The sequence below is a fragment of the Sceloporus undulatus genome, chromosome 4, assembly GCF_019175285.1.
Source record: "Sceloporus undulatus isolate JIND9_A2432 ecotype Alabama chromosome 4, SceUnd_v1.1, whole genome shotgun sequence".
NCBI lineage: Eukaryota > Metazoa > Chordata > Lepidosauria > Squamata > Phrynosomatidae > Sceloporus > Sceloporus undulatus.
In genome coordinates this window covers 166,489,961-166,511,821 of record NC_056525.1, presented here as the reverse complement: position 1 = coordinate 166,511,821, position 21,861 = coordinate 166,489,961, and the positions used below count along the sequence as shown (strand labels likewise).

The following is a 21,861-nucleotide window of genomic DNA, read 5'->3' as shown; positions in this document are numbered from 1 at the left end:
TATACTTAAGCCTACTTCCCCACATGCCTCTGAGAAAGTAGGCCCAAGTCTACGAAAACTCATGCTACCAACTTCTATCTTTCAGCTAGTCTCAAATGTGCTGCAAGATGTCTCTGCGTATTGATTTTCCAGACTAACACAGCTAAGTCTTTGAATTATTTACCATCTATGTGTACCTAGTTATTTCCTACACCAAAGAATAAAACATCTCCGAGGAAGCCTCCATTAATCTCCCACAGCTAAAACAATCTTAGAAAAAACAACCTGGACTCTTAGGAAAGAGTGACAGGTATGATCTATGAAATGAAACACCAAATGTTTTCTAAATTTATAGGAATGGAGACTGAAATGTATACATCAGATAAGCAGAATAGTACATATGTGGTGTGGTATGCTGGTTTGAATTTTGGATGAGGAGTCCAGGAGATCATGGTTTGAATCCCAGCTTGACGGTGGAAATCCAGTAAGTGACCTTGACTAAGTAGCACTCTCTCAGATTCAGACGAAGGCAATGGCAACCCTTTCCCCCACAAGCAAATCTTGCCAAGAAAACCCCATGATAAGTTTGTATTAGAGTTCCCATAAACCAGAAATTATTTGAAGGCACACATCAAGAACAACAGTGCAGAAGGGAGTATTTCTTCAAAAGCATTTTAGTAACTCAGATTTTATGCCACAAAATGGATTAATGATAGGTAGCACTCTGGGCTATTATAGCCATGAAAGCTGAATGGATTCTTCATATTCATGGCAGGGGTGTCAAAAGTAGTCACAATTTTTCTCTCCCTCAATGAGAAATGGGATTTCAATACATCAAGGCCCCCAAGTTCTATCAAATGCTGGGAGATTTTTTTCACTTTGAGCAAAAGGTTTTTCCCCAAACGTTTTATACTTGGAAAAACAATATTTCCTGTTTTAACACAAATGAGATTTTCACGCAAGAGTCCTGAAATGCAAAAAAGAAAGAAAGATAAAAATGTAAAAAAAACAAAACAAAAAACTCCTCACTCAAAAGAGAAAATTTCCAAACTGTTACATTAAAATGAGTGAGAATAAAGTAAGCAAAGATTTGCATTAATAATTCCAAATACTAAATATTAGCGACAAGTAACGTTGCCAGAGCAGGAGTTTCCTAGGCCCTGAAATTTCAGGGCAGGCCAAATCCTGAGACACAAGGACAAACCTTTGCAGTGTCACTGGGGTGGGCTAAGAGATGTTCTCTTGAGTGGTAGGCATCCAACTTTTGTTTAAAAACATCCTTCTTTCTTGCAAGAGTATTTAATATAGATGCTGGATGTCCACTTTGGCAGGAGATTGGATTAAGTGGCTTTCAGGGGTCCCTTCCAATTCTACAAGTCAATGATTCATTGTTACAAAGGTGAAGTTACAAGAGGCAAACATTGGTAATGTCATTAACCACCCCACCCAGGGTATGTCATTTACATTTTTAAAAGAGGAAATCTAACAATTGAACACACATGCCCACACACAAACTTTTCAAGGCAGTTCTCTTGCCCTGAGTCCTCACTCTTTAGATATTTAGAAATCTCAACAAAAAAGCTCTAATTTCTCACCGAACTACAAATCCCACATTTCCATAGGATGTTGTCATGGGCATTAAAGTGGAACCATAGTGCTATTATTGTATAGTGTGAAACAGCCCAAGATCAAGGAATGTTGAAGACAAGACAGTGAGATCATCACTACCAGGCATGCTTGTGAGCTTGTAAGAGTAGCTTAGCTGGCCAAAGAATTTGGTAACATTAGATAAAAACTGAATGATTTGCCCATGAAATATTGAAATGTTAATATACTGTTCCTCATGGTTCATTTTTGTTACCAGCTGCCTGTGAGCAACAAGTAACCTAATGTGTTCTTAATTATAAGGTAGCCCTTGAGTCCTTCTCCTTCCTAGTTTGTCACAGTGATGACTACAGGCCCTTATCCAAAACATTTTATCCATTTTTTCTTGCTTTTAACCAGGCTGCATAAGGCTGCCATGGCTCAATGCTATGGAATCCTGGGATTTGTAGTTTTGTGAGATATCTGAGTGTACAACAAGCTACAAATCATAGGATTCCACAGGATGGAGTCATGATAGTTAAAAGCAGTGTCAAACTGTATTAATTCTGTAGCGCGGTGGCAGCCTAGCACTCAGAGTCTCGGAAGACACACACAGTGATGTAGTCCACCTAACCAGAGCCTGTTATTTCTTTTTTAGATGCAGGCTGCCACTTCTGCCCCCTGGCTATATAGCTCCCATCTTTGGTGGCCCTGACTGTTCAGTCTCTGCATGTTAATGCTTCCAGGAGGCTTCCTGGAGTGCAGTTGACCTTTCATACAAGCTGTCACCTGCTGAGCTCTGCACACTTACTTGCTTAACAAGAAACAGAGAAAAGGTTTCAATAACTTATTGAAATCGATAGACTTATCTGAAATAGATAAACTAACAGCTAGGTTGAATATCAAAGACATGAATATAGTGGACAAGAGATGGGCTCCTGTATTCAAATTTTGTTAAAATAAAATAAAATAGGAAGTTAAATGAGTTTATCAGTAAGCTTTTCAATAGACATGCTGTCTGAGACTAAATTGAAAGTAAACAATCAGGAAAAATATCCAATGAGCTGTATAAAGGTTTATAATATCAGAGATTCATGGGAGGTTAAAGTTTGAGAAGGATGGATGTAATGTAATGTAGATAATCAAATGTGGTAAAGTAGATGTATAAGAATGTTGGAAGATGTATGTATAGAAAGATGGAAAAAAAGAAGTTGAAGAAGGTGCGAATGAAAGATGAATGGGAAAAGAGGTTGTAAGAGGAGATTATGAAAGAAGGAAAAGAAATGAAAAAGAAGTGGAGGGAAGAATTTATATTTATTTATTTTATTTATATTTATTTACTTTATTTGTATCCCACCTTTCTCTCACAGTGGGACTCAAGGCAGCTAACATATAAAACACAACAATTAAAATTGTACAATTAAAATCATTAAAATATAAAAATTACAAATATAAAACTTAAAGCATACAAAGTTAACATTAACAATCTAAGACCAACCCTCTCATCCCCCAATAAAACCAAGGCTGCCAGATCTTAAAAGGCCTGTTTAAATGAAAACGTCTTTGCCTGGCTGTGAAAGGCCAGCAGTGAGGGGGCCAGTCTAGCCTCCCGTGGAAGGGAGTTCCAGAGGGTGGGAGCAGCCACTGAGAAGGCTCTCTTTCGTGTCCTCACCAAGTGAGCCTGGGATGGTGGTGGGGCTGACAGAAAGCCTTCTCCTGAGGATCTTAAGACTCTAGGTGGTTCATATGGGGAGATACTGTCTCTCAAATAGTCTGCACCTAAGCTGTGTAGGGCTTTATAAATCATGACCAGCACTTTGAATTGTGCTCAGAAACGAACCGGTAGACAGTGAAGCTGTTTCAATACAGGAGTTATATGTTCCCTGTAACTGGCTCTGGTCAGCATTCTAGCTATGGCGTTTTGGAACCGCTGAAGTTTCCGAACAGTTTCCAAAGGTAGCCCCACGTAGAGCACGTTACAGTAGTCCAAATGGGATGTAGCCAAAACGTGTCACTGTAGCCAAATCTGACATCTCAAGGAATGGGTTCAGCTGGCACACAAGTTTTAATTGTGCAAATGCACTCCAGGCCATTCCTGAGACATCCAGGCTCAGATTGGAGTCCAGGAGCACACCCAAGCTGAGAGCCTGAGATATCAGGGGGAATGTAACCCCATCCAGCTCTGGCATAGTCCCAATTCCCTGATCTTCCTTAAGACTGACCAGGAGCACCTCTCGTCTTGTCTGGATTAAGCTTCAAATTGTTTGCCCTCATTCAGTCCATTACTGTCAGCAGACATTGGTTCAGCATAGAGACAGCTTCCTTGGAGTCAGGCGGAAAAGAGAGAGAGTTGGGTGTCATCCGCATACTGATGACACTGCACCCCAAAACTCTGGATGTCCTTTCCCAGTGGTTTCATGTAGATGTTAAACAACATGGGGGATAAAGCAGAACCCACAGGCCAATGGCCAAGAAGTTGAAAAGGAGTCCCCCAACACCACCTTCTGGGTCCACCCCTCCAACAAAGACTGGAACTACTGTATAACAGTGCCCCCATGTCCCATGCCAGAAAGGTGGCTCAGAAGGATACCATGGTTGATGGTATTGAAAGCTGCTGAAAGATCTAACAGGACCAGCAGGGACACACTCCCCCTGTCCAGTTCCCTGCGAAGGTCATCCATCAAGGCGACCAAAGCTATCTCTGTGCCATAGCCAGGCCTGAAGCCAGGTTGAAATAGATCTAGATAATCCATTTCATCTAGAAATCCCTGGAGCTAGGAGGCCACCACTCATTGCAGAACCTTGCCCAAGACAGGATGACCGAATCCAGGGAGGTTTTTTCAGTAATGGCTTCACCACAGCTTCCTTTAGGCAAGATGGAAATTTGCTTTGCAGCAGCGAAGCATTCACTCCCATTACCCACTCAGCAGTCCCCCTCTAGTTAATTTCAAAAACCAGGAAGGGCAAGGATCCAGTATGCATGTGGTGGCTCTCACTTCTCCAAGGATCCTATCCACATCTTCCGAGAATGAAGTGGAAGATAGAAGGGGGGAAAAGAATGGTTACAAATTTGGAAGCAAAAGAAAGAAAAGACAAAGCATTATATTACTTATAATAATGATGATGATGATTTATTTATACCCCTCCCAATCACAAGGAATCAGGGCGGGTTACAACAGTAAAGAAGGTACAAAGCAAATAAACAATAACAATACAATATTAAAACCATTTACAATAGCAATAAATAGCAAAAAATACATAGCAATTCACAGCAGCAATAAAATTAACAAAGCAGATTATATAGCAATAAACAAACAAAACAAGTAAAATAGAAAATAATCCCCATTCTCAATCCCCCATCCCTATCCTGAAAAACAGAATAAACAATATGCAATCTTAAAACATTACAATCTAGGACCATAGAGGGGGGGAAAGAGACCCCCCCCCCCAAAAAAAAACCCCAGCAGGGCTTCTGTGCCTCCAGAATCTCTCTGCTGGTCCCTGGTGTTTCTAGAAGAGGCAGGTGATGGGAAGATTGTAACTGTCAATCTGTAAATTGTTTGAATTATGTTAATTTGTTGTTTTAATTAATTAAAATTGGAGGAGGGAAGAAAGAGAAAATGTTGAGGGGCAGTTTAGGAGTTTGTGCAGTCATTGTGGAGTAGGCAGGGTGGCAGTGTCAGAGGTGTTTATGGGCTGTATTCTGAGCATCCATTTGAAAAACACATAGCTGCCCACACAGCTTGTAAATGATCCTGAAAATAACATTTTTTAAAAATGGGAAATAATTGCTGATTGCCTATCAAAACAACAGTGCCGAGAGTGTGCAGGAAAAGGATGTCAGTGCCCTGTCACTATTTAAAAGAAACAAGACAACACGTTTGCAGTAAGTTATTATTCTCAAAGTATTGCTTCAAGGCTGTGGTTGGCTCTGGTTAGGAACACTGTGCTGAGACAGAAAGACATGCGGCCTCTCCCCGGAAAGTGGGTGCATTTTACATTTTTATAGTGTTTATAATGTTTGATAACATTCTTAAACTGATTAGTTTATATGTGCAAATGCATTGAAATCTTGAAGGGAATCAGGGATGCCTTTATATCAGGAGTGGGAAACATGTGGCTTTCTAGATGTTGTTGGATTACATTTCCCATCAACCCTAGCCATCATAGCCAGGCCCTATGGTGAGGGAATCATGGGAGTTAACATCATCTGGAGGGCTACATGTTCTCTGTCCCTTTTGTACAGCGTTCTGCTTGTAGTGTTTGGTGAATACTGAAGTACATTTTAAATGCCTCTTTCTTTTCTTCTTTTTCTAGTGGGATCTTGTCTGCGATTCTGCTTGGAAAGTCCACATTGCAAAGTTCTCTCTGCTTGTAGGATTAATCTTTGGCTACCTAATAACAGGATGTATAGCTGACTGGTAAGTGAGAATTCACATGTACTTTTAAGATGGTAAATAATAAGTTTGCCTATCCCAGTTACAAGATTATTTTTCATGAAGAAGCTGCATTTCTTTCCTGCATCACAGCTCTTACTGTGGGCCACATGTTCCCCACTAAAGCCTTTGAATTTGAAACATGCCACAAAAGCACAGCTTGATATTGTTGTGGAAAATGAAGGAATTATAATTGTTTAAAGAAAGTGTTGTGAGATAACATGGATTTCTTAAACTGATGTACTTGTACTAAGACTGCCTGTCAACTAAGTTTATTCAGGTGTAGGAGCGTTGCAAATGCGGGAGAGATGGCATCTCAGTACATAACATCAGAAAGGGTAATAGAGAGAGTGAGGAAAAACAGAGATTGAAAACTTTATTTCTTTTGAACATACAATCCCCAGAGGATAATAAAAATTACAATCTAAAAAGTAAGTTTTCAGGCTTTCAGGAACACAAAGGTGCCACTCCTTTCTCAACATATAAGTTTAATTCCATCAAAGATATAAACATTTATTCAGTTCCAGTGCTGGGGTTCATCACCAGTAAGAAAATCAGGGGATGATGTAGAAATCATGAACAACTCTGAACAAAAGTGATTTAAAAATAGCTGTAAAGAACGGCAACTTTCATTTGCATTTTTGAACCTCTTCTATTTCCAGAAACAATAACAAGCCAAACTTTATTCTTGTACTCTAATCCCATTTCAGTTGTTCATTTAAAAGATTTGTTATGGTTAGTGGTATGAAAATGCAGATAGAGATCTTCAGTTCTTATTAATCTCCTCCTGACAGCATCCATGCTCTGATGTGCATTCAGATGTGCATCAGATATGCTCTTGGGTTCCTGATGTTGCATTTGATATGTGTACAGAAAACTGATTATGCACATGTATCTCCTTAGCTGGTCAAATCTGTCACATAATCTTTTCATGTGTAGAGCTACCAGGCTCTGGTGCTTCTAAATGTCCTGAGCTTCATGTTTTTTAAATCTCCAAAATATATATTCTATCTTGCCAGAGAGTTTGTGTTTTTCTTATGCTTTGGTGAAACCATAGCAAATATTCTCACTGGAGAACAAGAATGGTGAACAAGAATTATGCACCATCTCCCATCCCTATCCCTCTGTTTCTCAACAAATAGTTACAAAATGCAAAGTATATTGTTCCAGGTAATGATTTTGCTTACAATGAAGTCAAGCAAAATAAGAAAAGTGAAATCCCTAATCGGAGCATCTTCCAGTTGCTTGGTAACCTGCAGTACCTGAGACTGTGGTTTATTAAACATGTTAGGTACTTGAGACTAGATGAGACGTTAGGATTTTGATCTGATCTCAATAATGGTTGCAATCTATTGCACATCTGTCATAAACACCAGCTTCTGCTTCGCCAGCTGGAGCCACACAACAGGTTGTTTAACAGCCAGATATAATTTATTGGGATGGGGGAGAAAATCTGAAGGGTCTCCTGTATTTTGTTATTTACTTTTAGCTTTGTTTTTCTGTTTGAGGATGGAGAACTGAGATTAGGGAGAACCAGAACTAATGCCTGCACTGCATGAGCAGTTTAATTTGAATATTAATATTGAAAGGAATGATGCCAAAGTATTTCTTTGGCCATTTGGAAAGGGCCAGTCCAGTCCAGTGGCTGTTCAAAGTAATTATTTTTAGGTTGTGTGTGGTTTTTTTTTTGTTGTTTTTTTTGCGGGGGGAGGTGAAGAGTAATGTGAAGAAAGTTTAGATGAAAAAAATGAATTTATTAATTGCTTAATTTTCCTCAAAGCAACTACTGGGATCAGTTACTAAAAATGATTTGTAATTCTCCCTGAGTCTACAGAATATTATAAAATAAAGTTGTATTTACACTACAAAGTTATAGCACTTTTATACCATGTTAACTGTCATGGCTCCATCTTAAACCATACTGGGATTTGTAGTTTAGTTAGATGCTTAGAATTCTTTGTTGAAGAGCTCCTGTTTAGTCCCCTGAACTAAGTTCCCAACACACCCTGAGAACAGAGGCAGAGGATTAAATCAAGGTACCTCGAAATCTGTCCTTTTCCCTCAGTTTGTTTTTAAATTGCTTTTAATTCAGTACTGTTTTAGGATAAGATGTTTAATTGAGTCTGTTGTAGGACCTGTCTTGAATCTCAATATTTAAATAAAAGGTCTGTAGCTGCATCTACACTGCAGATGTATTATACAGTTTGACATTGCTTTAACTACCATGGCTCTGTGCTATGGAATCCTGGGATCTGTAGTTTTGTGAGATACTTAGCCTTCTCTTTCAGAGAGTTCCAGGATTCCATAGGATGGATCCATGACTGTTTAACTGGTGTAAATGGCCACTGTGGAAGTAACCTGGATGGCCATTAAGATTTCTATTAGAAGCCCTATTTTCAGTGATCCCACCATCTGAAGTGAGGTGGGCTACAGGGTCACCTTGGTTGCATCACTCTTGTTGTGAAATTGCCTTCCCCAGGAATCATCAGCGAGTACCTGATCTTGTAACCTTTAGGCATCACATAAAATCACAAAGCCTGAGGACTGCTTTTAAAAATAGCAGATCCTGATCAGAGTTCCCCTATAAAATGTTCCCCCTTTGTACCGTACAGATTAAGGTAAAAATAAAACCTGTTGAAAAGGTGGCTGTAAATATAGAGTTATTCAGATGTAATGTTGAGTCTGGAATAAAAACCCATTTAGCTTTGTTCCTCTCTCCTTTTTTCCAGGGTTGGTCGTCGGCCAGTGCTACTCTTCTCTGTGTTATTCATTTTGATATTTGGACTGACGGTGGCCCTCTCAGTAAACGTGACAATGTTCAGCACACTCAGGTTTTTTGAAGGGTTTTGCCTGGCTGGGATAATCCTTTCACTGTATGCACTGAGTGAGTATTGCCTTCAGCATACATCTTAGCTGCTTAATTTTAAAAAATGTCTGAGTTGCACTTTGCCACAGTTTGTTGCAGACTATATTTCAATATGACAGTCCCAAAGGGGGGAGGGGTAGGCATGAGATCACATGCTAATTTTAGATGTTTGATTAAAGTTGTTTCATGTGTCAGGTTGCTCAAAAGCATGTTGAATTTCCCAGTGTGGTTGTTGCATTATTGCAGTTTCACAAAGAAGTAGAAGTGATGCAGCACTTTTTTTCAATATCTGTACACCTCTGTACAGATTGCATTAAAAGTCCACTCATTTCAGTTGCTGATGTTTCATAGTGCAGCCAGGTGCTTCTCTATAACATTCAGTAATCTGTGGAGGATTGTTTCTAATAATGGAAAATGCATGCAGAGAGGGAGAGAGAGAGATTTCATGAATTTGTCTCATCTTTTCTGAATACCAGCTAAACTAGCTGCTTCCTTCATTGCCTGCTGTTTCAGAACATGTTTAATGGAATCTAGACTAGGGCTAGTTGCTGCACATCTGGACATCTGCATGGCAAAATTTACAGGTTGAGTTTTCCAAAATGTTTGGGGCCATAAGTGTTTTGGATTTTGGATTTTTTTTTAATTTTGGAATACTTGTATTTGCATATGCACACATAATAAGATATCTTGGAGTTGAGACCCAAGTCTAAAAACAAAATTCATTTATGTTTCATGTGCACCTTATACACAAATCCTGAAGGTAGTTTTGTACAACATTTTAAACAGGGTTTTTTTGCATGAAAGAAAATTAGTGTTCATTGAACAATCAGAAAGCAGAGGTGTCACATTTCAGCCACCCATGTGGACAATTTTGGATGTTGGAATATTTTGGATTTCAGAATTCTGGATAAAGAATACTCAGTCTGTACCCATCTCTGCAGCTCTGTTCCATTGGATCCCGCAGGTGACAGTGGATCTAGAGGGTCTACTCTGTCAGATGCAATTTTGTCAGGAAGGATGTAGTTAAACTAATTATGGTGATATTTTTATAGCTGAACCCAAACAGATGGTGGTTAGTCTTAACTGTAGTTTAGTAAAATGAGCCAACTTCAAATTGTAGTTTATGAACTTACTTTATTTTACTGTAGTTAAGATGAACCACAGTTTTTGAATTAGACATAACAATAATTCATGGTTAAATGAAAAGAGGAGAAAAAGCTGAAGATCTAGATGAGTATGAAGTGGGATGGCCTACAAGTTCTTGGGTATAAATTTAAACTGCAGTTTAATGCTGCATTCAAAAGAGATCGTGGTTAAATCTATTTAATAGTTTATAAAAACATGACTCATATAAGTGATCACACAAGAAGACTAAAAAGACATTTGTTTCCTTGGCACAATAAATATTATTCATCAGCCTGAATGAGTGACAGAAATGGTCAAGAGCAGTTTCTGTGATCATGGTAATAGAAAGAAGCAATTTCTTCCATTGGTACAATTTAACTTCCTGTGTGTTTTGACAATGAGTGTGTTTTGACAATGTGGTAGTGCAGGTGTTGACTTTCTAGAAGCCTTTCTAGGAGTTCCTGAACTCAATGAGAATCTTGATGAATTCAGATTTTCTGCTTTTTGTGTGTATACTGCAATGTTAACTCCCCTCTGCCTTTTTAATCCAGATGTGGAACAGAGTAAAAGGGGGAAGTATGTTTTCTTTGCCAGCTCTCAAAAACCCATTCACAGCATTCTACTAAAATCCATCCCTTTTCTAAACCAGTGGAGAGTTCAGAATAGTTCTGTCAGAAAACTCTCTGAGAGTAAAGTCTAGCAGTTACTCTAAAAATTTAGCACATAATGTCTTGTACTGCATAACCTAAAAAGTCATAACAATGGATTGGCTCCCCAAAACAGTGAACTCTTGGCCATGCTAATAGAACACATCTCACAATGTAGTTCTGCAATGTTTCTTGTTGTTGTGTTGCAGTCTGAAGAAATATGTTGAGAAACAATACAAGGAGTAGCATATAATCTCTATTGATCCACGCAAGCTCTTGGGAAAAGCCAAGAGTGGGCCAAGATACTTTGCATTCTGAGGCAGAGCAGCAAATAGACTCTTAGACACAGGATGCATCTAGACTGTAGAAATACATATGCAGTTTCACACCACTTTAAGAGCTGTAGCTCCATCCTAATTTGTAGTTTTGTAGTTTTACAGGGTCTTTAGTCTTCTCTGCTAGTGCTGGTGTCTCACAAAACTACAAATCCCAGGATTCAGTAGGCTGGAGCCATGAAAATTGAAGTGATGTCAAACTGCATTATTTCTACAGTGTAGATAGATGTACCCTCAGATACAAGTCAAGATACCTAGAACCAGCCATGCTCTGTTGGCACATAAGGCAGAAAATCCCACATCCATGACGGCAAACCTATGCTGATAAAATACCTAAAAATTTGCTGCCCTTTGGCACTTGAATCAAATCATTTTTGTTCTTATTCTTACATATCAAATTGTTCTTTATTCTTCTGCTCAGCCAAAAATAGCTATCTCATGACTAGAACCGTCTGTCTGGTAGTGGAAAAAGATAAACCAAGCCAGTGGCAATACAGTGTGGCACAGTGGCTTGTTTATAAATGCCTACTCTATTATTGTACCATAAAACACCTCAAGGCAGCTTACCAAACAATATTGCATTGTGCTTAAAGCATTATAGCAAACATACAGAGATTTCATGGCATGGTTTACCAAGTTAAAGATGAAAGGGTGTGTGTGGTGTGATAGAACTGAACAAATGAAGAATGTTGTAGTTGAAATGCAGTGCTAATACAAAATCCTACTATGGCATTTTTACCATTTTCACTGTTAGGACCCATTCACACTACGGTTTGTGAACAGTTTTAAAAGGAGGGCATTCATACTTGGGCCAGATTTTCCCAACCCAAATTTCGGGGATTCCCCCTTAACCCTTGCCTTTGAAACCGAGGCATTTTCTGCGTCTTTTCAAAAGCACTGGGGTTTTTAGGGAGCCACCAATGGGAACACACTTCCAACCCCATTTGGATGGGCAGAGGGGCAGAATATACCCACTGCATCCCACAGGTCTTGGCTTGGTGTCAAACCGCCATTGGTTTTCCCTTCTCAGTGTTTGTAACTGGCTCTTTAAATCTAAAGGGTATGAATTTCCCACGCTTTCACCCGAGTGGTTCCTTTAAACTAATGCAGAGCTGTTTTCCTCTTCTGCTGGTGAATTACTCTGCTTTATCTCCACTGATGTCTGATGTTCAGACGTCACCAAAGTTGGGGAGGGGGTTCTTTTGGGAACATGGCAAAGCTTTTTTTAAAAAAAAGTTTGACAGTATATATGCACATAGTTGCATTTGCATGGCTTCAATGAGCCCATGCCGGGTGGGGGAATTCTTGGAAGGAGTTGTTCAGAGGGGCTTGCAATTGCCATCTTCAGAGGCTAGGACAGTGTGACTCCACCCAAGGTGAACGTATCATGAAGGTTTCTCGGTAAGGGTTGTTCAGAGGGACTTGCCATCACAATCCTCTGAGACTGAGACAGTGTGAGTCTCTCCCAAGGCAAACGTATAGTGGGGGTTCCTTGGCAAGGGTTCTTCTGAGGGGCTTGCCATCGCCATCCTCTGAGGCTGAGACAGGCTAGGGAGAAGCAGCCACCTCTTGGCTGGGGTCTTCTCAGCAGCTGCACCCCTGGAAGCTGCAGCCTGGCACTGGAGGGATGAAGCAGGGGGTCTCCTGTCCAAAAATCCCCTTGCAGCTGCCTCAACCCCCCCCCCCCTTTCTCTTTCTCCTGATCAGCTCCACAGAGGAAGGCTCCTGCAATTCTCAGCCAGAGCCTCCCAGAGGTTGACGGGGAGGGGGGAGTAAATAGAGGGTGTTATTTGGCCTCGTTCTTTCCATCTCTCCATTCCCCCATCCCTTTCCTGGAATGCTCCCTCCCCCATTGTCAGGACTTCAGGATCTCCCCATGTCCTGATGTAAAGTCATGTCACCAACTATGACAGCAAAAGTGGAATGTCGCAGATGTGCTTCATTTGATTGACAATTAAATAAACCTGAGAATGATCGAATGTATTCAATATGGTGGCTCCATTTTAAATCAATACAAATGGTAATGTGATCATCAACAGAGTTAAATTGCCACAGAGTGATTTGATCATGGCAAATATATTGTGAACTTTGATTTGGAATCGCAACATTGAATCTCCTTGGATCTCCTCACTACAAAAACCCTAGTGTGAATGCTCCCTTAAGCACCTGTCTCCAGAGCATTTGAACTAAATTCTAGTGGGTCTGACTGCAAACTTGTTCTTCCCACTCAGCAAAATATGAAAATGAAATCTTACAAGCCAGTTGCTGGGACTGCATAGTACTGCACAGCTAGTCGACAGAGTGTTATCTTGTGTTAGACCCTTCCCATCTGAGCATCTTCATTCAGATATGTTTCCAAGAAAATTTCAAATGACCAAGTTGGAGTAGCTTTTTCGCTCTGACCTTGCAGTTATCATTTTACATATTGTATGGTCATGGAACGGAAGGTGGGGACAGGAGAGAATGATATCAATCTCTTACAAGCACCTTCCCTGTCTGCATTAATGTATTCTTCACCTTCCTACTAGATAGTACTCTGTGGTGTTTGTAGATGTCAGATGGGTGGTTTTGTTTTTCTTGTTTAGGAACTGTTTCTATCTCTCCTTGAATGTGTATAAACATTCTTTCAAACTCTCTCAACTAGCTATTATTGTTGCTGTGATAATTTCCACAGTACCTACTTCAGCCCTATAACCACTTACTGGGAAGTAAGTACCATGAGATTCAGTGATGTTTACTTCTGCGCAGGGAAAGAGTTGGGAAATAATTTCATTGGGGTTTTGATTTTAGGTAAAAATGCTAAATTCATCCTTCCCAGGCCTTGTTACAAGATGAAGCTTACACCACATTTTAATCAGTGGGCAAAATGTTTGTAAATATGTATAAATTAAAAATCTATACAGTTTTATAATGTGAAAAAAATATCCTTTAATTCCCTTGGTGGGTAGGGAGGAGGCCAACATCCAACATTGTCATTCCACTTGCAGAAATGATGGTGTGTACACAGATACCTTATTCTGGACTATGCTCAAGCAGGGAATCTAGTACAGTTGCCAGATGTGCAATTGATTGTGCCAATGGTTGCTGAACTGGATCTGCAAGTGGTAACATGCCTAGGCACCAAGAGTACAAATGTGCTACTTTGTGCACAACTGGAAAAACCAATGAGTCTCTGCTCCTGCACTGTTGTCCTCTGGTAATTTAGGCCAACATCTTGCAGTCTGATACCAAAAAAAAAAAAAAAAAAAAAAAAAAAAAAAAGAGGGAGCATGAATGCAGGAGAGACAATGCAAACTGAGACATTTTAAAGTGGGAATGAAGAAATTAGTCTATTTCCAGGCCATGTCAGTTTCACATGTCCTAATTCATCAGTGTGCTTTATTGTCTCTGCAGTTATCTACAGTTTTCTTTAAAAAAAAAAAAGAACTGTGCAAAGTTATATTTAAATGCTATGGTTAAATGTATTATTTTTCAAGGTTCGCATTTTATACCAAAACACACATTTTACATCCATTTTGGTCTATTTGCTCAAGATGCAAATAACATTACAGATTTCAGATGTCTGTAAAGTCCAAAAGATTAATATATTCCAATGTACACATTAATCTAAGAAATGTGGATCAGATTACTTTACCAAGCATACAGGATTGTATTCTCTGTTTATTAGTCATATGAAGCATAACTACATAATGTTAATAACCACCAATACTGAATTAGGAGCCAAAAATATTTGATCCTGTTCATTTAGATCATATGTCATGTTTAAAATTCTCATCTTCAACTGTAGTAGGAAATTCCCCTTCCTGAGTTTCCATTGGTCACAAATATTGTTATGCATGATGGCACTTTGTTCCTTTCAGGTAATTTTTCATGAAGATAAATAGAAAGAAAGACAATGCTAATGCACCAAGTTTGTAGTTATTACTCTAGGCAAATTCTGAAGAATATATCCCATAATTTTCAGAACCACACTCATTATAACCTTATCCAATGCACTTTGCATGGTTCTGTGCTTCTGTGTCACACTGGGATACAAAGATTCTTAGTAGGGTGAGGGGAGACATATGGCCCTCCACATGTCGTTGGACTACAACTCCCAGCAACTCTAGCCAGAATAGTCACCATGGAAGCCTGCGGTGTGCTATAGTGCAACAATATCAGGAGCATTACAGAGTTCACACTCCTGTCCCAGCAGGATTATTTTCAAAGGGCAAATCAGGCATGCAATTTATTGAAATCTTTCTTTCGCTTAAAACCTTGTCTTGAATGGCAGTACTCTTAAGCTAGGATTTTTAGTGGTATCATAGTTAGTCTTTAGCTGGCCAGGAAGGGGGATCAAACACCAAGTTGGATCCAGACTTGGTTATGTTCAGAAAATGTCTATTGAAATTAGTAGGATATCAGCTTTTCCCAAATAATTTCAGTCCCAGTGATTTTCAATGGATCTTCTGTACAGATGTCTAAATCTGGATCCAACTCATGATTAAGGCCTATACATACCTGCTTGAAGGTCTGGAGCGGTGGTGGCATTTTTTCTTCTGCAGGGAAGCCGCAGCTGCCAAACCACGCGGCTTCTCTGTGGAGAAAAAAGAACCTGGAAAAAGTGGGTTCTTTTTCTGCTGCACGTGACATAACTGGTGCAACGCGGTGTGCAGACACTATGCATCCGTTACGTCATAATGGCAGCGTTCATGTACACAGCATGCTGCCATTATGCCGCCACCAGCACATGCTAGGTTTAGGGACTATGCAGTTGCTGCATGGTCCCGTAACCCTAGCATGGCAGAAGCATGGCGCTTTTGCGCCAACTGTACCACGCCATTTAGAATCCTTATTAAAGTTATTTCAGAGCCAAACTGGCGAACATCAAGGAGTTGCCTAATAATTGCCCCTTTGAATATTCACCCTTCATGCTGATACAGAAATGTCCCAGAACCAACATGAGCCCTCATGTTCAGCCATGAAAGGAGTCAAGAAAGTGCTTGTGAACATATGAATATGCTTGTCCTTCATTACTGAGTAGGCGGTCTGGCTGGGGGATACTAGAATTTACTGTCCAAAAGGGTAGCTTTTGCATGCTATGGTACTTCTTGTAAGCCTCTCTCTTCCTTCTCCTTAGCTGATTTAAGAGGATAGCTTGAATGTAGTAGTAGGTGTTCACAGAAAGGCGAAGTAATATAAAGCTATGTAAGTGGAAAGAGTTTCACATTGTTCAGGTAGGAGCTCCTGTTAATTTTAAAGCCTGTCTAGTGAAAATGCTGTGTTCTCATCTTTGTAATAACCTTCATCTTAGTGTGCACAGCAGTATCACAGTTGCACAAGATTTTCACACAATTGCAGAGTGTTCAGTAATTTCCTGGATGGCTGACCTAAAAATTACCCTCCAAAATTAGGAAGTATGGGGCAACTAAGCAGGTGGCCAGACTGGGTTCTGAAAATAGCTTTGTTGCAGCAAGTCACTGTGTCTGTTGGTGCGAGGAAGCTGGTGCCTTTGTGCTTTGAAATGTCGTCAAGGAAGAATGCTAGGAGAATATGGACTCTTATGTCAATTGCATTAGAGGCTTTGCATCATTAGAAAAGTGGAAGCTAGTAAAAGAAAGGAAAAAAATATCCCTAAATACATTGTGAAGAAGCTTTGAAGAGGTTTCTAGAAGATGCCAAATGTTTTTGTTTAATTGTTCAGTGGTTACCAGACCTGGTTTTTCATTTCACTGTTGTGCATATCTTTAGTTTTGAATAAAAAGCATATGCAGAAACATATTCAAGCTGCCCTTCATTTTTTTATAGTGTAGAAATTTATCCCTATTCTTTCCATGTAGAATAACATTCAAAATCCACAGAACAGTGATACCTTTATTTGACCATCCAAAATGCACAAAATACATGGTGCAAGCTTTCAAAGCTTCACTGGCTTCTTCATCGGTGTTAAAAAATCATACAAGAGAGAAAAATGATGATATTAGACACAGGCATGCATTTTGTCAAGATGTTGATGATATGTTGGTCTATTGTGGTGTATTGAGTTATTATAGAATGGATGGTGTATTGAGTTATTATGGAATATTCTTAACATGTTATTTCTGTCTCTGATACCAAAGTTTCTGTTAAAGACAGAGACTAGGACATGGAACAATGGATGCCGGCTATAGGAAAAGAGATTCCACCTAAACATTAGGAACTTCCTTACAGTAAGAGTGGTTTGACAGTGAAACACACTCCCTTGGAATGTGGTGGAGTCTCCTTCTTTGGAGATTTTTAAAGACAGGCTGGCCAGTCATCTTTTAGAGGTGCTTTGATTGTGTGTTCCTGCATAGTTTGACTGGATGGCTCTTGTAGTCTCTTCCAGGTCTATGATTCTATGACACAGGGTTTAGTACAGATGAAAAATCCTAGTGACTAGATCATGTCAATTAATAGGTCTGATGGAAGCTGAATCAAAGAGCATCTGTGGCTGTGAAGAATCCCTAGAAGGTTTCTGGGGGAGGGGGGGAGGATTGCATTTTTGGCAAGGGTGCTGCCTATGGCAGTTCTTAATGGGTTAAAAATCATCTTTAGATATGCCAAACCTACCCAGCTCTGATATATCTGACCAAATCTGCTCTCTGGGCAAAAAAAAAAAATCTCATTTTAAAATATATTAAACAAATGCTTTTTCCTTTTAAGTTATCCCCCCTTAGGAAGGCCTAGCATTTGAAATGACATGGAAAATCCTTTCATAAAAATTGTGCTGTATCCTGTCAGCCTTTTAGAATCATAGAGCTAGAACAGGGCTCTAGGGCCATCCAGTCCAACTCACAGCCATGAAGGAACTTTCAATCAAAGCACCCCCGACAACTGGCCATCCAGCCTCTGTTTAAAAGCCTATTACTCAAGAGTAGGAAGGAGACTCCACCACTCTCTGAGGGAGTGTGTTCCACTACTATCAGGATGTTCCTCCTAATGTTGAGTTGGAATCTCTTTTCCTGTAGCTTGCATCCATTTTTCTGGGACCTATTCTCTGGAGCAGCAGAAAACAAGCTTGCTCCATCCTCAATGTGACACTAAACAGTTCTATCGTATCACTTCTTAACCTTCTCTTCTCCAAGCTAAACATACCTAGCTCCCTAACTCTCCTGATTTGTCTCTTGGGTTCCAGGTTTAGAAAGTGGCCTCGGTGATGGATGGAAGGAAAAAGAAGATCATTGCTTCTCTGTTTATCAGTCAGTTTTTTTCTCAGTATGACAGTTGGCTTAGATGCAGATCAACTTCTCTGAGTATACTGGTAGTAGGCATTTAGTGTGGAATTCCCTGGGGCCCATTCACCCTATACTATTATAAGGCTGTTAATCCATTTTGAATGTCTTGGGTTGCACCTGCACTGCAGAATTAATCAATTTTGACACCACTTTAACTGCCATGTCTCAATATTATGGAATTCTGGAAACTGTAATTTTGTTATAATAAATAAATAAAATAAAACTTTTATTTATATCCCACTTTTTGTGAAAACAATCAAAGCAGCATACAGTTAGACATTCATCCTTCTCTGTCAGAAAGATCTCTTGCCATAATGAACTATAATTCCCAGAATTCCATAACATTGAGCCATGGCAGCTAAAGTGGTGTCGAACTGGATTATTTCTGCAGTGCGAATTCACCCTTGGTTTCATCCTGTGGCATACTGGGATTGACTGGAGGAGAATTTAGAATTCTTAGTGTATGGGCTCTAGTGCATCACCAAATTACAAAGCCCAGGATCCCATAGGATGGAACCATAGCAGTTATAGTAGAATCAGAGTGCTATAATTCTTCAGTGTGAATTGGCTCCCTCTCATGTCCAGAGCTACTATTCTGAGTTGCAGTTTAACTCTCCTTGCTTTCCTCTTGTGTTTGTGTAATTTTTTGCTTGTACACGCTTTTACCTTGCATGCATGAATACAATACTTGGTTTGTATTTAATCGCATGCTTATTGTGTCCCCAGCAGTTTTCAAGACCAGTACCATACAAGCTTAACTTTCAGTCACATATGAGGTGCACTTGAAGAAAAATCAAGAAATTTCATTTAAATATCCATTTAAGAAAAATGTAGGACCTTGAATGTCCTACATTTTGGGCTGAGTTTTGTCCTGCAGTCCTCCCTAGTAATAGTGGACAGTTATGGCAACCCTATTTGTATCCTACAAAAAAAGGAACCATGTTAGAGTTTTGGAGTGGAACTTCTGAGATCCAGGTTTAAATCTCCAAAGTCATGAAACTCATGTGGTGACTTTGGCCCCCACAAATTACAGGAAAAGAGATTCCGCTTCAGCATTAGGAAGAACTACCTGATGGTAAGAGATGCTTGAAAGTGGAACACACTCCCTCAGAGTGTGGCAGAGTATTTGGAGTTTTTTAACAGAGGCTGGATGGCCATCTGTCAGGGGTGCTTTGGCTGTGAGTTCCTGCATGGCAGGGGGTTTGACTAGATGGCCCTTGGGATCTCATCCAATTCTATGATTCTAGGGGCTACAGCTCCCAAGGTCTCCCTACCAGTATGGCAATTTTCATAGATCTCAGTGTCTTTTTCTTCATTTGTCTAGAGGACCTGTTTCACTGAGGGCAGTCAAATGAATATGTCAGAATTCAACATACATTTTACTATAAACTTTGGTGGTGGGTTCTGTTTTATCACAACATGTCCTATTTTGAAATGTTTTCATTCATACTATAGTTTTCTACCAATAATGTTTAAACTATTAACATATTCATGAGTGAGTTTCTGCTTAAATTAAAGAGTGCTACACCACTATTACGCTATGACACTAATTTTTCCAAATAGTGAGTGAAAACATTTCCCCATTAATTTTTCTAATTAAGTATTCCTGATCCAGAACAAAGGTTAATCGCTGTGCTTTATGACATTTCATGAGTTAGTTGTACGGCAGCCATGGATGAATGAATAAGCAATTAGCACTAAATATATAATTGATTTTCTTTCTTTCTCTTTTAAAGATTGCTTTGTTTTTGTTTTTGTATTTGTATTTGTTTTTGTTAAAATGGCTGCTTCAGTGAACTAGACCTTCCCACATTCCACCTGCAGTAGCTCTGCTGCAACTTGGACCCCCATTCACACTAAAAATATATAGTGCTATGATTGCCGTATGACTGTATTTGACTTTAATTGCCATAGTTCCATCCTGTGGAATCATGAGATTTACAATTTAAGGAGGAATATTTAGAATGGTCAGCAAGAAAGATCCTCACCATATAACATACCATGGAATGTAGCCATGGTATCCCATAGTATTCCATGGGATGTAGCCATGGCAGTTACAGTGGAATCATGGTACAGTACTATGGTTTTGTGGTGTGAAAGCATGCTTGCTGGTGGGGATGGAACGTAGTGGGATGTGTCTGCAAAATAAGTACTTTGTCCTTGGTAGTATGGAAATCCATCAGCTGCAGTTTCACTTGTAGCTTGCAGTGAAAAGCAGCAAACAAGTGCTTCCCATTTGAAGGAAGTTCTGTTTGAGGAATGGGTGTGGGGTTGAGAAAAGATTTGGATCTGCTAGCACAGAATAAATATGGGTTGTGTTAATATGATACTAGGGTTGTATACAGAGCTAAGGTCAAGGTTTCCAAGCCTGTCATTGGTGTATACAATTGATTTTTGCCTTGAGCTTATTGCTGGGTGCATAAAGTAATCATGTTGACTGGGTGAAGGGGTAAATTAGGTAAAGGGCAATAAAACTGCAGATGGGAAGAGCTTGGAAAAGTTATCCCTTGTACAACTCCCAAAATTCCTCAGCCAGCATGGCAAAACAACCAACAGCCTCTAAATAACTTCCAAGCTTTGCACATGGAGTTTGATATAAGTAAAGACAAGGCGGTGTATACTAGAGCAACACAGCAGCAGCTCTCCAAACGGCAAACTAATTGAATCTGAACTGGCTGTCCTTACCTAAAGAAAAAGTTATTGGGGTAATAGGATAATTCAGATAAAATATTGCATCAATATATGTAGTGTCAGTGGAGGAAGTTGGATGCTGGGGCTTAAGAGAAAAGAACTGAAATTGAAGCAGCCAGAATCATAGAGCTTTTATATAACTTGACAACATGGAGGGATTAATTATATTTTGTACAGTTCTAGTTGCTCAGTGTCACAAGAGAAGTTCTTACATTCTTACAAAGGCTTAGGCAGAAAACAAAAAAAGTCAACATCTGTCGAATTTGTTTTACTTCTTGCTTTGCGCTTGCTTGACTAGTTATGTTGACAGACACACAGTCCCTGGTTTTGGCATAGCTGCCAGCAGGCACACCCTCCTGCCAGGACTCTTGATCAGACAAGTGACAGATGGCTGGCCTGATAGCATCCTCTCCACAAGCCAAATTAAGCAGAATGCAGTGAAAGAGAGCCAGTCTGTCTCTTAATTCCCAAGATTTCTTTTTCTTTTCTTTTCCAACAAGTAGTGAAAATAGGATTAAATGGGTTAGTACCTGGATAGGAGACCACCAAGGGATAACAAGTGCTGTAGGCTACATTGTAGTGGAGGAAACTGGCAAAATTGTCTCTGAATATTCCTTGACTAAAAAAAAAAACCTATAAAATTCTTGGGGTCTCTATAAATTGACAGGTGACTTGAAGGCACATACACATCCAGTGAAAGTGAATAGGCAGATCTTGACATGATAAACTGTGGCCCAGCTGATCAAGTCAAAAAGACATATCCTGCTGTTCATTTTAAAAAAGCGTTCTCCAAACTGGTGCCTTCTGGATGTTTGTCTGGGTTTGTGGTGCATGATGGGAGATGTAGTACAACACATCTGGCAGATGACCAGTTGGAGTGGCTTCCAGGTACCTCTTAGTCTCTTAGTCTTAGGGAGATAGGAAAATGCAGATTTTTAAAGGACAGGGTCTTCTAGGTGAGAT

At 39.7% G+C, this 21,861-nt stretch overlaps 1 protein-coding gene across 2 annotated transcripts in view; it reads left to right on the top strand.

Moving 5' to 3' along the window:
• Positions 1 to 21,861, top strand: part of SLC22A23 (solute carrier family 22 member 23) — a 135,540-nt gene that overhangs the window by 30,803 nt on the left and 82,876 nt on the right. For both annotated transcript variants that reach the window (XM_042461551.1, XM_042461550.1), the window contains exons 2-3: positions 5,881 to 5,984; positions 8,729 to 8,883. In XM_042461551.1, the coding sequence (XP_042317485.1) occupies positions 5,881 to 5,984; positions 8,729 to 8,883 (259 nt within the window). The remainder of the gene's footprint in view (positions 1 to 5,880; positions 5,985 to 8,728; positions 8,884 to 21,861) is intronic.